The following is a 13,116-nucleotide window of genomic DNA, read 5'->3' as shown; positions in this document are numbered from 1 at the left end:
TCACACACATTAAAAAATCCACTTTCAATCCACTTCCTTCACATCTTTATTTTCATTTTCCACATAATACAATATACATCAATCCATACATCTTCCTAGCTAACTCAGAGTCTCCTATTATCTATTTGAACTAATCCAATCCATCTTTGCCAAAAAACTTTTTCATCCTTCCCTTGAAGGATAAGACTTAACTTGTCCATCTCTGCCAAATCAAGCAATTTAGATATAATCTCTTCTTTCTTTGGAATATACTCTTGTTTCCAATACCTGGCTAACAACATTCTTGCAGAAGTAAGTATATATATATTATCATATGTTTGTCCTTTGACCTATAACTTTCTGGCAACATATTTAATAATACAACTTCTGGGATCAAGTCAATTTTAACATTAGTTATCCCTAAAATTATTTTTTGTACCACCTTCCAATAAACTTGTATCTTTGTACACCGCCACCACATGTGAAAAAGTACCTACATTATTACAACATTTCCAACAGTTCTTAGAAAGGGACAAGTTACATTTAGCTAACCTGTCTGGAGACCAGTACCATCTGTGGTAGACTTTGTAAATGTTTTCCTTATAATTCGTACTTCTTGTGTATTTTATTGACTTCCAGGTTTTTATCCAGTTTTCTGCCGCTATGTTATGTCCTATGTTTTTTGCCCATGTTTCCATTACCTTAATGGGAGTGTCTTTGGGTGACCGTTCATTTAATAGTATTTTATAAAGTTTCTGGATCATCTTATCACTACTTGATGCCCACATTTTATCTAGTTGAGATTTACCATCTTCAAAACCTATTCTTATATCCACCGAGTATCTAGATTGGAGTTGGGTTATTTCCCACCAGGACAAATCGATCTCAATCCACTTTCAATGCACTTTGCAACTGGATTTTGCCAGTTCACACAGTAAAATCCAGTTGGAAAGTGCACTGAAAGTGGATAATCTTTAGTGTGTGTGACCACAGCCCCAGAATGAGTGTGAGATACTTCCAACCAACAGCAGCAGAGCAAAATAAGTACCAGAGTTAATACAGGATGAAAACAGATGGTGGAACAAACTAACCATTGAAGGGGGAGAGATAGGTGAGCCATTAGCACCTATGCTGAGGCAGGATTCCAAGGTGTTAAAGTAGGTAGGTCTCCAAGGTGTTAAGCCCTGGCTGGAAGTGCACATTGTTTTGAAATTATGAATGAATTCTAATTCAGCAATCTCAGTGTTGGATCCTACCTGCAAATTTCTTTTGAAGCCTTACCTGCGTACACTTTAGTGGTCTCACAGTATTGCCCCTCATCGGCTCGGCAGGGGTCATGAGAGCTGAAGCAAAAGCTGCCCAATCTGTACTTGCACACCTTGCACATGAGGCCTTCAGCTGCAAGAGAGAAGCAGAAAAGGCCAGGCCGGGTTTTATCAAAGCTTTTTGCTATGAAGTGCCAATAACGACTGCAAAAGACACCTTCCCTCCAGAATCTTTTTCTTCTATCTGCCTCCAGGCAGAACCAGTACAATATATTCAGCAAGTGAATGCCTAATCACCAGCGGTTCATGTAGAAGGGTGCTTTCAGATGACTGTTCCCACCACTGGGCCTTACTGAAAGTGGATAGGAATGTGTGTCCGTGCCAGGTTCTGCTATCCATTCTGTAACTGCTTACCTGTATGCTTCTGTCACCACCTTCTGACACCCTCAGACCCACATCCCCCTTTGGGAGGGGGGATGTGGTTCACTGGCAGAGCCTCTGCTCGGCACGCAGTAGGTCCCAGGTTCAATCTCCAGCATCTCCAGTTAAAAGGATCAGGTAGGAGGTGATGTGAAAGACCTCAGCCTGAGACCCTGGAGAGCCACTGTGGTTCTGACAAGACTGACTGTGACAGAGGAAGAGCCTGACTCAGTATAAGGAAGTTTCGTGTGTGTTGTTTCAATGGAGCTCAGTGCTGAGTCCAGGATTCCTCACTGTGGCCCACTTCATGACCTGCTACTGCTTATAATATATCCCTCTCCCTTCTTCTGGGGCAGTAAACAGGGTGATTGTTTTTGGAGAAAAGGCCACTGGAGACTAAAGGTGGGTTTTTTTGTAGTATTTACTTTATTTACAAACGGGTCATTTCCTGCAGGAGCACACAGGAGCAGAGGTCCGGCAGTAAAGAGCCCAGAGGGCGGCCACATGCAACAAGCCCCAACCCCCTGCTCCCAGCAGCCCTCAGTCAGAGCAAGAAGCAGCCAGGTAAATTGCAGAGCCCCCCCCCCGGGCCCCCGGTCCAAAAAAGTCCAGGGGCACCTTTTAAGACCAAGTTTTATTCAGGTACAAGCTCTCCCTCCTCTGTGAGGATACAGCTAGCAATCCAAAACAGTCCAGTGCAGCCTGAGCGGTGGGTGTTGCCTTCTGACACACTTCCGGTGATGTCAGGGGGTGTGGCATATGGAAATAACTTATGCTAATGAGTTATGCTAATGAGCTTCTGCACCTCTTTTTCTAGGAAATGACCCCTGTTTACAAATATACCAGCAGTACAAAGATGGAGGCAAAGAAGTACTCCTACTGGGCAGCAGGTCATCTGTGTCAAATTAGGTCTACAAAGGCCTCGGTCACACGGGAGGCTTTGATCCGCAAGAGGGACGGATCGGGGGCGCATCAAGCGGGTGCGATCACACCGCAACATCTGGGAAGCGGCGCACACCCGTCCCCTATCCGTCTCTTCCAGCCGAAGATGTGGATCAGAAAAAAACCTATGAAACACTAGTACGTAACGAAAAATCCGCTGCAGGGGCGGACGTGTGATTGCCGGTGCGCCCGTCTCTCCCGCAGCATGCGAGGTCCTGCCGAACTGCGCATGCACGCGCATGCACGCGCATGCGCAGCGGGCTCGCCTTGCTCTGCAGTCCGTGGCTTCCCCCTGGCATCTGGTCATGCCGAGGTGGAACTGCGCGGCGGCTGGGGGGATCTGTCTGATCCTGCCGCCGCGCTTCTCTTTTGGTGTGGCTCAAAAAAGCCGCACTTTGGCTGCGCCTATTTCCCCCAGTGTGACCGGGGCCAAAGTCTGCTTCTCTCAGTCTTTTCATATGTGTGAATCCATCTATCTACATCTCCTGCCCCCCCCCCCAGATACACACACATCACATCTGCATTTGTCTTTCCCACCGGTGTCCAAGCCTTCTGGCTCCATCTTCAAAAAAGCTGTCTACATTTGCTTTCGGTTTCGCACCTCAACAGTGCTAGCATACTTGTGCATGTCTGCATATGTTTATTGCCCTCTCACGGCGGCTCCACTGTCATTGTGCCTCTGCGCCATTTTAAATGAATGTTCTCCAAACAACTTTCAAACAAGCATAGAGAAAGACAGCGCCACAGCAGCACGAAACTGATTTAAAAATGCAAATGCAGATTCGACCTGTGAGTGTACGCTCAAACTAGCCTGATCTCATAAGATCTCCAAAGCCAAGCCCTGGCTAGTACTTGGGTGGGAGACCTCCCTGGATTACTAGAGTCTGTGCCACTATTAAATACTGACTTCTAGACGAGTGGCAGTGATCAGCTCAGGTTTATTCAGTGATTTCAACAAAACTACAGGACCAGGCTCCAGAGCCTCAGCTCTGTTAAATAGCCTGCAATTGCCACACCGAAATTTCCGTTCCAGTGTGGGTTTGGTATAACAGCAGAGCAAATGCTAGATGCAGACTGGACTGGTGTCACAGCAGCACGAAACTGATTGAAAAATGCAAATGCATAGACTCTTTCCAGTCAACTGGGGGGGGGGAATAAACTCCTTTAAACTACTAAAGGGTGCTTTAACAAAGACATCAGAGGACCACCCTCTAATAACTGGTGCTCACTGAGAAAAAAAAACCTACAGTCATTAAGAACAATTAAATTTTTGAGTCATAGATTCTGGTTCCCCTCAGACATTCCCCTCAGACATTCCCTTCAGACATTCCATTTCAGACCAAGCCCATAGGACTGTCCTATTCACAGTATCCCAACTCCAAACTCGCAAGGGAAACTGTGGGCTTTCTTAAGTGTCCCTTAAAATTAAATTATAACCTGTTCTGCACCCCCAAAACACCTTACAGGGTCAAATAGGCCCCAATAAACTCATAGGAAGCAACCCTAAACAGAAATAAATCCCAGTTTCTTCAATGGAGCTTAATCTAGGAAAGTGTTCATAGGATTGCAGCCACAGCATTTTTTAAAAAATAAGAACTATTTGGCAGTGACTCCACTTCTATGTTAGAAGAAACTAGGACATTGTAAGAGTTATACCTGTCATTCATTTATACTGATAGATTCAGGTGGGTAGCCGTGTTGATCTGAAGCAACAGAACAAAGTTTGAGTCCAGTGGAACCTTTAAGACCAACAAAGTTTTATTCAAGGTATAAGCTTTCGTGTGCATGCACACTTCTTGAGATACAATCCGAAGAAGTGTTCATGCACCCAGAAGCTTATACCTTGTGTCGTGATCTGGGCTGTGCCACCAGAGGCCTACTAGGCCCAGGGAGCCTGGCTAGCAGTAGGTGAGGCTGGGCCTACAACTCCCAGAAGCCCCTGAGAGGTTTTGGAGCCAAAAATTGACCAATAGGAAATGAGGAGGGCTTGTTATAAAAGATCTGGAGCAGCAGGAAAAGCTGTTCTTCTTCCCAGAGGGCAGAGCCAGAAGGAAGGCTGCTGCAGGGAAGAAAGTTGCTATGTGAACCTTAAGGGAGTTATGAGATAGTTGTGAATGGTTGTGTGAGTGTACATGAATATTGTTGCAGATCACCGAAATGATTGCATCTTAATTTCGTTGTACTGTGTACAATGACAATAAGGTATATTACTACTATTACTACTATCCTGAGGGAAGGGTGAGTAGTCTAAGGCCACTACAGATAGTGAGCAAGGGACAGTATATTTAGATGCGTAAGGGCATTTGATTTCTTTTCTTTTCACCCACTTACTGTTATTATGCACCTTGTTGTTTGACCTCCTATAAAATAAACCTTTTCCTTGTTGTACTCTGCCTGGTCCTCATGCCTCTTATTCGGCCAAAAGGGAGGTCTAAAGGCCTGGGAAGGTGCTCTGGGCCTTCTCAGAGGAGCCTGGAACCAGAGTGGTGGCAGCGTCAGGTGACGCCCCACCTGAGCCGTGACACCTTGTATAAAACTTTGTTGGTCATAAAGGTGCCACTGGACTCAAACTTTATTAACTTATGCTATTATTTTTGTTACTCTGTGATTGACTTTTTAAAGATATGAAATTTCCTATGCTGTCTGATCAGCTTATTTTATGACATGTTTCCATCCTGTTGTGAGATGACCTGGGTAATTCATTTGGAAAATCATAAAACAAATACATACAAGACCATTAGATTCCCTTTCCTATAGTCAGCAGCTAATTATGAAACTGTCCATGGAGTTCAGATATTTTTGCTCCCTTTTGCATCACTTTACACTTAGTGATATAGAACACCATGCACAGGGGATAACTTCTAAGACTAAAGTGGCCCTGTTCACACGAGAGGTTTTGGGCCGGGAGAGGGACGGATCGGGCTGCAGCAAACGGGCGCGATCCCACAGCAACATCTGGGAATCGTGCTGTGCCTGTTCCCAGCCCGTTCCCAATCCGCCCCTCCCGGCCAAACCCTGCAGCAAAAAAGAACCACCTACCTAGGTGGTTCTTTCCAAAAGGCCGCATCAGTGCCGGCCGTGGGATCAGTGGCACGTCTTTCTGCCGGTGCATCCCTGGCCTCCGGCCGTACTGCGCATGCTCGAGCATGCGCAGTTCAGCAGCCTCCCCCTCCCAATCGTCTCTTCCTCCCCGGCATCTGATCGTGCCGGGGAGCAACAGCACCGCGGATCAGGGGATCGTGGGATCCCGCTGCAGCGTCTCTTTTTTGGTGCAGCTTTTAAAAGCTGCACTTTGGCCAGTGTTTTCCCTGCCGTGTGGCAGGGGTCAGTGTGTGTTTTATATGATGTCAAGTCACTTATGGCAACGCTATGAATTATTGACCTCCAAAATGCCCTATCATTGACAGCCTTGCTGAAGTCTTGCGAACTGTGGCTTCCATCATGGGAGTAATCAATTTTATCTTGGGTCTTCTTCTTTTCCTTGTGCCTTCAACTTTTTCTAGCATTATTCTCCAATTCATTATAGAATTGATAACCACTGGGGTATGACTAGGATTAGCCTAGAATTTCAGAGAGACTTCTGGGAAAGTCCTGCGATTTATGGGAAAGTTCTGCAATGATCTGTGGGTAATAGCTCCATAGAAAGGCCCAAAGGTGGAAACACTGCTTGTAATATGCTGACATCAACAACCTGTGGAATTAACAAGATGGAGCTGTGCCCAGAACATTCCCACAGGAGGTATTTCGCTGCAGCGAGGCATGTGAAACTTGCACAAAACTCTCACCAATGATAAATTACCTCACCAAAGGTAGATCTCTCTGGATGGATTTTTACATCCAGAGAGGATTTCTTAAATCCCCTCAACGAGAACATTATGGATTGGATTTTGCCAACTGCCTACTCTCACCTAAACACCCTTCCTTGCTACAACTCCTACCGTATCTCCCATGGCTTTTAGTGAATGCAGCTCCCATGACTCTCAGCATATTCTTTTTGGTGATAAAAGGTGACACCCTCCTCTTTTTTTCTCCAGCACAAAAGCTGGTTGGATCCAGCCCTATGTTTCTTCACACAGCAAGTTTTGGAAGTAGCTTCATCACAGTGAGACATACAACAAGGAACTGGATAATTTGTCCTTTCTACCTGTCACAGACTGACTGAAATATTAAGAAGGGAATCAGGAAACAGACATCATGAATTCAGGAAAAGGTTCTCTGGATTTCAGAAAGCCCCCATTCACCATTGGGGTACACACACATTAGTGCACATTGGTTGGAGGTTACATCTGTCCTGTCTCAGTGGTCTTAAACCTTTCCAGACCCAGGACCAACCAAGCAGCAGGCATGTGACATCAGAGCCACATAACTGGAAGCGGGGAGCAAGAGCTATTACCTTACCAATGTTAAAGCCAGAAAGAGCCAAGAGTAGTAGACCCACCTGAGGGTCCCAGCTCAAGGGCTGAAGACCATTGGTCTAACACAAGGAAATGGAGTGATGAGATTGACTAAACCAAATCGTAAGTGGTTCTGGGTCTAGATAATGTCAGGTAAGAGGGAGGGAGGGAGGATATGCCTGAGGGAGCTTTGAATGTTTTATGTCAATGGATGCAAACATATTATACAGGGGTTACCTTTTATGTCTTAAATTGCTGTTTAAAAATATTCAAGAGCAGTTCCAATCCTTCTCCAAGCACTGAGAGGCTACATTCTTCAGCAGTGAAAGTGGACACATCATGTGTTTTGCTTGCCAGAACTACAATAGCATGACATCAGACTGAAATTTAATATATCGTCCTTTCGTGGAAATGTGATTGTATTGCCAGGAACTCCCATAACATTTGCCTCTGATTCTTAAACTCTCCATTCTCATCCACTATCGGTGTTGCTTCTGAGCATTTGGCACTTACAACTAGCAGTGAATGAGTGGAAGCAGGTTCGAGTGGACTCTGGATTCCTTATTATTTACAGGTTGGGTTAGGCTTAGATTTTCCGGATAAATGAGCCCATAAAAGAACTGTATGTAGATACGAAGGAAGAATGGGAACGTATAGAGAGGAGTGAGTTGTGGCAATGTTTGCAGCATTTGTATTAAGAGTCTTTCTAGCTATCTAGGTATCTGATATATTAAATTTGTTAATTGGACAATCCCTGCAGTGTGGGAGGCATAAGCAGAGTGAAATTATCGGGGGGGGGGAGAAGAAAGGAGGAGGCATCTTTTATATAGCATATAATGGCTTTGTGGAATTCATACCAACAAGATGTGGATAACAGTCGCAAGTTAAAAGTGCAATTTTTTAAAAAAACAAGGAATTGATACATTCCTGGAGAACTAAAAGTATTCCCATGATGGAGGAGGGCAGAGCTTTGGGTGTTCAGAAATAGAATTGACCGGTGGCATTGGATGGGTTATCGCTAGTCCCCAGAAATGCTAGGTGTGATCAGCCTCAGGTCTAATTCACTAATGGAGGCCCCGGTCACAGAGCACGGCCAAAGCGCAGCTTTTCTGAGCTGCAGCAAAATAGACGTGCGGCGGTGGGATCAGACAGATCCTCCAAGCCGCCGCGCAGTTGCTCCCCGGCACGATCAGATGCCGGGGGAGAAGCCAAGGGATGGAGAGCGAGGCAGCCGGCTGTGCATGTGTGCGCATGCGCAGTTTGGCCGGGAGCCTCGAATGCTGCGTAAGACGGGTGCACCAGCGATCCCACGGCCGTCCTTGCTGCGGAGCTTCAGGTAGGTAGTACTCTTTTCTAGGTTCTTTTTTGCTGCGCGTTTCCCCCCAGAAAGGACAGATCGGGGACGGGTGTGCTCCGCTTCCCAGATGTTGCAGTTTGATCGCGCCCGATCTATCCCTCTTGCGGGGCAAAACCTCCCGTGTGACCAGGAGCAGAGTTTCCCTATTCTGAGGAAGCGGCCAAATGACCTTCACACAGCCCCTCTTGCTGTTTATTAGAACTGGATGTTGTGGTTTCTGCTACTTCCCTGTATGGACTATGTTGAATAATTGTGTTGGGGGGAGGGGAGTGAACCAATAACTTCGGAAACTGAAGCTCATACACCACAAATGAAAGGCACCCCCACCCATGGGTGTTTTTCTGGATTCTAGAAGCAGCCAATCAGAAATGAAGAAGGTGGCAGAAAGTGGGTGAGTCACCCTCTATGAAGCTTGATTGAGCAACAGCATGGGTGGAAGTCTCAACAGCCTCCAGCCATGAAGGTGAGGCTGCCAACATATCCAAAGCTTTCCTCGAGACTGTCTCGATGGCACTGAGGGAGGTAGAAGGGCTCAGAGAACTACCCTTGTAAACACCCCCTCACAAAAGCTAGACGCTTGAAGCTGCCTTGTACTGGTTCAGACCCTTGGTCCATCGAGGTCAATGTTTTCTACTCTGCCAGGCAGCAGCTCTCCAAGGTCTGAGATGGAGGTTTCTCTTATCACCTACCACCAGAGCCTTTTTAAGAGAAGAGAGGAGGAGGAGGAGGAGGAGATATTGGGTTTATACCCTACCCTTCACTACCTGAAGGAATCTCAGAGTGGCTTGCAGTCTCCTTTCCCTTCCCCTCCCCACAACAGCCACCCTGTGGGGTAGGTGGGGCTGAGAGAGCACTGAGAGAACTGCTCATGAGAGAACAGCTTGGAAAGAACTTGTGACTGACCCAAGGTCACAACAGCAGCTGCATGTGGAGTGGAGGAGTGGAGAACTGAACCCGGTACTCCCAGATTAGAGTCTCCACTCCTAACCATTTTGCCAAATTGGCTCTCAAACTGGAGGTACCAAGGGGACCTTCTGGGAGGTACCTGGGACCTTCTGCATGCAAAGCAGATGCTCAACCAATAAGCCTCCCCCCTAATTAATTAATTAATTAATTAACATGTAACGAAGCACAGAATTATTGGGTAGCAATGAAGTTGGGCACTCTGAATGGAATCTGACCCACTTTCCATAAACTCCCCGTGTAGCTGGTCCCAGGGCATGGTCTGATCATGGCACATGATGCAACAGCTCAGCACATCAGGAGGTGGTCAATGCCTGGGAGGTAAACTCACTGGGAATCTTATATATGACTAGGAGCAAGGCCCATTGTAGGACCAATACAACAAGCCCTAGAAGGACGCGAGACCTCCCTGTGGACGTGGCATGGATGTGCCGCCGAGACCCCAGGGTGGCGGCATGGGCCGCGGCGGTGTCCGAGTGCAGGCGCAGGCAGTGTCCTCCAGGCTGGCTCCACCACTGGCCAGCCTGGCAGGACGGCAGCAGCCGCTAGGTCGCAGGCTGGCCAGGTGCATTGGTCCCGGGCCGCCGGGGGCCGGCGTGGTGGGAGGACTGGCGGCAGTGTAAAGACCCTCCGTGCAGCATGGTGGCTCAGCTGCACACCGCCTGCAAGGGGAAAGAGGGCCGGGATCATGCTGTCAGCCCTCAGGTGAGACCCCCGGCTGGAGGGGTGGTGGAACGCGTTGGCGCAGTCTCCATGGCTGGCTGGGCGCTGGCAGCGTTGGGGCTGCCTCAAGCGCTCCGCGGGCCAGCGGGGCGGCAGGCCCTGTGCGGGCGTAGGCTGGGCAGTGAGGTGGTGGGCCTTGGAGGAGTCCAGCTGCCGGAGCATCCATCCCGCCCAGTGGCTCCCCGGAGACTGAGGGCGAGACACTGCCCGGCGGGTCTGTGGGCGGGATGGAGGCCACAGAGGGAGGCAATGTGGCCAGGGGATTGGCCCCCCTCCTGAGTCACAGATCAGGGACCCAAAGGCTGGGGAGGCATGTGGAAGAGTCACACAAAAAGTCTTTTATATATAAAGAGGGATATCATGAGGTCCATCACTATGGAGGGAGTGGAATGGCAATGAAATAAGTAAATGCCCATCGCACAGTCCAGTGGCATTGGAAAGACTGACCGTTTGTTCTCAAACATGTCATGCACCTGGTAAAGCAGGGGCTCCAGATTTCAATAGTTGATGTGTCAACACTTTTAAATTGCCACAGGACATTTAGTCTTTTAAAAACAACAACAACTGGAGACTCATGCAGCAACAATTCTTGAATGTGTGCCTAATTGCTGGTGGCTGAAATAGCAGCGATGCCAGCTGGAGATATGGCTGACATGTTTGAAGGCAACCACATGTTTAGTCACACGCCTGATTGGGTCTTGACTGCGGGGGCAGCAACTGTTCTGCTTTCGCTGAAGCACAGCTTTCTGGATCAGACCACTGGTCCAACTAGTCCAGCATAGTTGTTTCACACAGCGGCCCACCTGTTTCCTGGAGGGCCGTGGAACTGGATACTTAAAACAGTTCATTATTAAAAACCCAAAATAGGCCTTTAGGCCATCCATGTCATACACAAACTGCACAGTGTTTTTCATGAACTATTTAAGTGCACTGTAATATTAAAGTTATTTTTAATCTTGTTTTAATGTATGCTTGTAACCTCAACCTTTTAGGTATATCCAATTCCATCCTGGGGTTGGTTTTTTGCCCCTTCCTTTGTGTTGCCCAGGAGGGCTAAACAAACAGAAGAAGAAGAGATTGGATTTATACCCCGCCCTTCACTATCCAAAGGAATCTCAGAGCAGCTTACAAACTCCCTTCCCTTCCCCTCCACTCCCCACAACAGACACCCTGTGAGGAAGGCGGGGTTGAGAGAGCTCTGACAAAAACTGCTCTTTTTCAAGAACAGCTCTTATCAGAACTATGGCTTGCCCAAGGTCATCCAGCAGGTGCAAGTGGAGGAGTGGGGAATTAAACCCGGTTTTCCCAGATTAGAGTTTGCACTCTTAACCACTACACCAAACCACTACACCAAACTGGCACCACTACACCAAACAGGGCATATAGGCCAAGGCCCTCCCTCTACTGCTGTCTCCCGGCACTAGTGTAGAGAGACATTTGATGAGAGAGCCAGTTTGGTGTAGTGGTTAAGTGCGCGGACTCTAATCTGGGAGAACCGGGTTTGTTTCCTCACTCCTCCACTTGCAGCTGGCTAGATGACCTTGGGCAAGCCGTAGTTCTGATAAGAGCTGTCCTTGAAAAAGAGCCGTTTCTGTCAGAGCTCTCTCAGCCCCACCCACCTCACAGGGTGTCTGTTGTGGGGAGGGGAAGGGAAAGGAGTTTGTAAGTCACTCTGAGACACCTTTGGGTGGTGAAGGGTGGGGTATAGATCCAATCTCCTCCTCCTCCTCTCCTCTGTACATGGAGGCTCTTTTCAGACACTATGGCTAGTGACCCAGTGATGGACCTCTCCTCCATGAATCTGTCTAACCCCTTTTTAAATCCGTGTGTGGTTGTGTTTATCACTGGCCCGATCTGCATCTGCTATGTAACACTGCTTCTTTCAGCTCTGGCACTGGCTTCCAGTGCCTCCCATTTGGCTCAGTATAAAAGCTTCCTGTCTACATCATGTTTAGGGAGAGCGCATGAGAGAGGGGGGAGGAGCAGCCTCTCAGGGGTGCTGGCAGGGCACTGCAGTGCACTGCACTGCAGGGAGGAAATGACACCCATGACCCCCCCACACACACAGAATGTAAAGGAGGGTGACCTGGTGGAGAGGGAGGGAGGGGGGAGGCAGGAAAGACTGAATGAGCTGGGTTAAAAACACAAAACACCCAGTGGTTGCCAGGCAGGACATTCTGGGGACTGCCCCAGGAAATAACACATGGGTCAGGGGTGGGTGTGCTTCCAACCCCCCCCCCATATAATTGCAGTTTTTTCCCCCTAGCTGCTTTTAAACACAGACAACTGGATTTTCAGCTAAATTGTTTCCTTTGTGACAATTTGAGTACCTCCTTAGAAAGATGGGGAGGGGATTCAACTGCAGTTGTTTGCTTATCGCTCACAGTGGCTCAGAGGGCAGGAGGAGCAATTAAACCACCTTAACGTGGTGAGGTGGCCCTACTGACCTCGGAGTCACCACTAAGTGGCAATAAAGTGATGCAGGCAGCCGATGCTGAGACGAAGCAGCAGGAGAACAGATGCGGAATGAGATGCAGACAGGAATTTGTTAGACACTGTGGGGTCGGTGGCGCAATGGCAGGAATGACCAATGCAAATTGGACCACTGTCACCCCCAGCAATGAATTCCACAGTTTAATTACTCGTTGAGAAAAAGAATATTTCTTTTTGTTTGCCTTAAATCTATTCCTCAACAACTTATCTGTGTGGCCCAAGTTCTAGTCTTATAAGTGTTAGATCCCCAAGCATGAGAATAGATCCACGTTTAAAAGTAAAGCAAGATTTATTTCAAAGACATGGTTGATCACGAACACACAGAAATTGATTGGAATGACGTTAGTCAGTAATACAGGTATAATAAAGGGATTTTGAACAAGGTTTGGACCAATAGTCCCACTTCCCACTGGATACGGGGAGATTAGAAAGGGCGCGAAGGTACATGAGAAAGTAACGCCCGTTTCCCTAAACACAAGTTCATTTCACACGGGTAAGTCTAAACAAGCACGAGTGCGAAGACATAACTCCCACTTCTCACCAGCTGGCGACCTTGGTTAAAGCAGTTACCTAAGAGGAG

At 47.7% G+C, this 13,116-nt stretch overlaps 1 protein-coding gene across 1 annotated transcript in view; it reads right to left on the bottom strand.

Moving 5' to 3' along the window:
• Positions 1–13,116, bottom strand: part of LOC107118272 (lymphocyte antigen 6 complex locus protein G6c-like) — a 27,320-nt gene that overhangs the window by 6,774 nt on the left and 7,430 nt on the right. Inside the window, exon 2 of the mRNA XM_015420579.1 lies at positions 1,261–1,377. Coding sequence (XP_015276065.1) covers positions 1,261–1,377 — 117 coding nt within the window. The remainder of the gene's footprint in view (positions 1–1,260; positions 1,378–13,116) is intronic.

Source organism: Gekko japonicus, unplaced genomic scaffold, assembly GCF_001447785.1.
Source record: "Gekko japonicus isolate JY-2015 unplaced genomic scaffold, Gekko_japonicus_V1.1 scaffold753, whole genome shotgun sequence".
In the NCBI taxonomy this organism is placed as follows: Eukaryota; Metazoa; Chordata; class Lepidosauria; order Squamata; family Gekkonidae; genus Gekko; species Gekko japonicus.
Note: the sequence above shows the minus strand (reverse complement) of the source record. Positions and strands in the feature narration are given on the sequence as shown.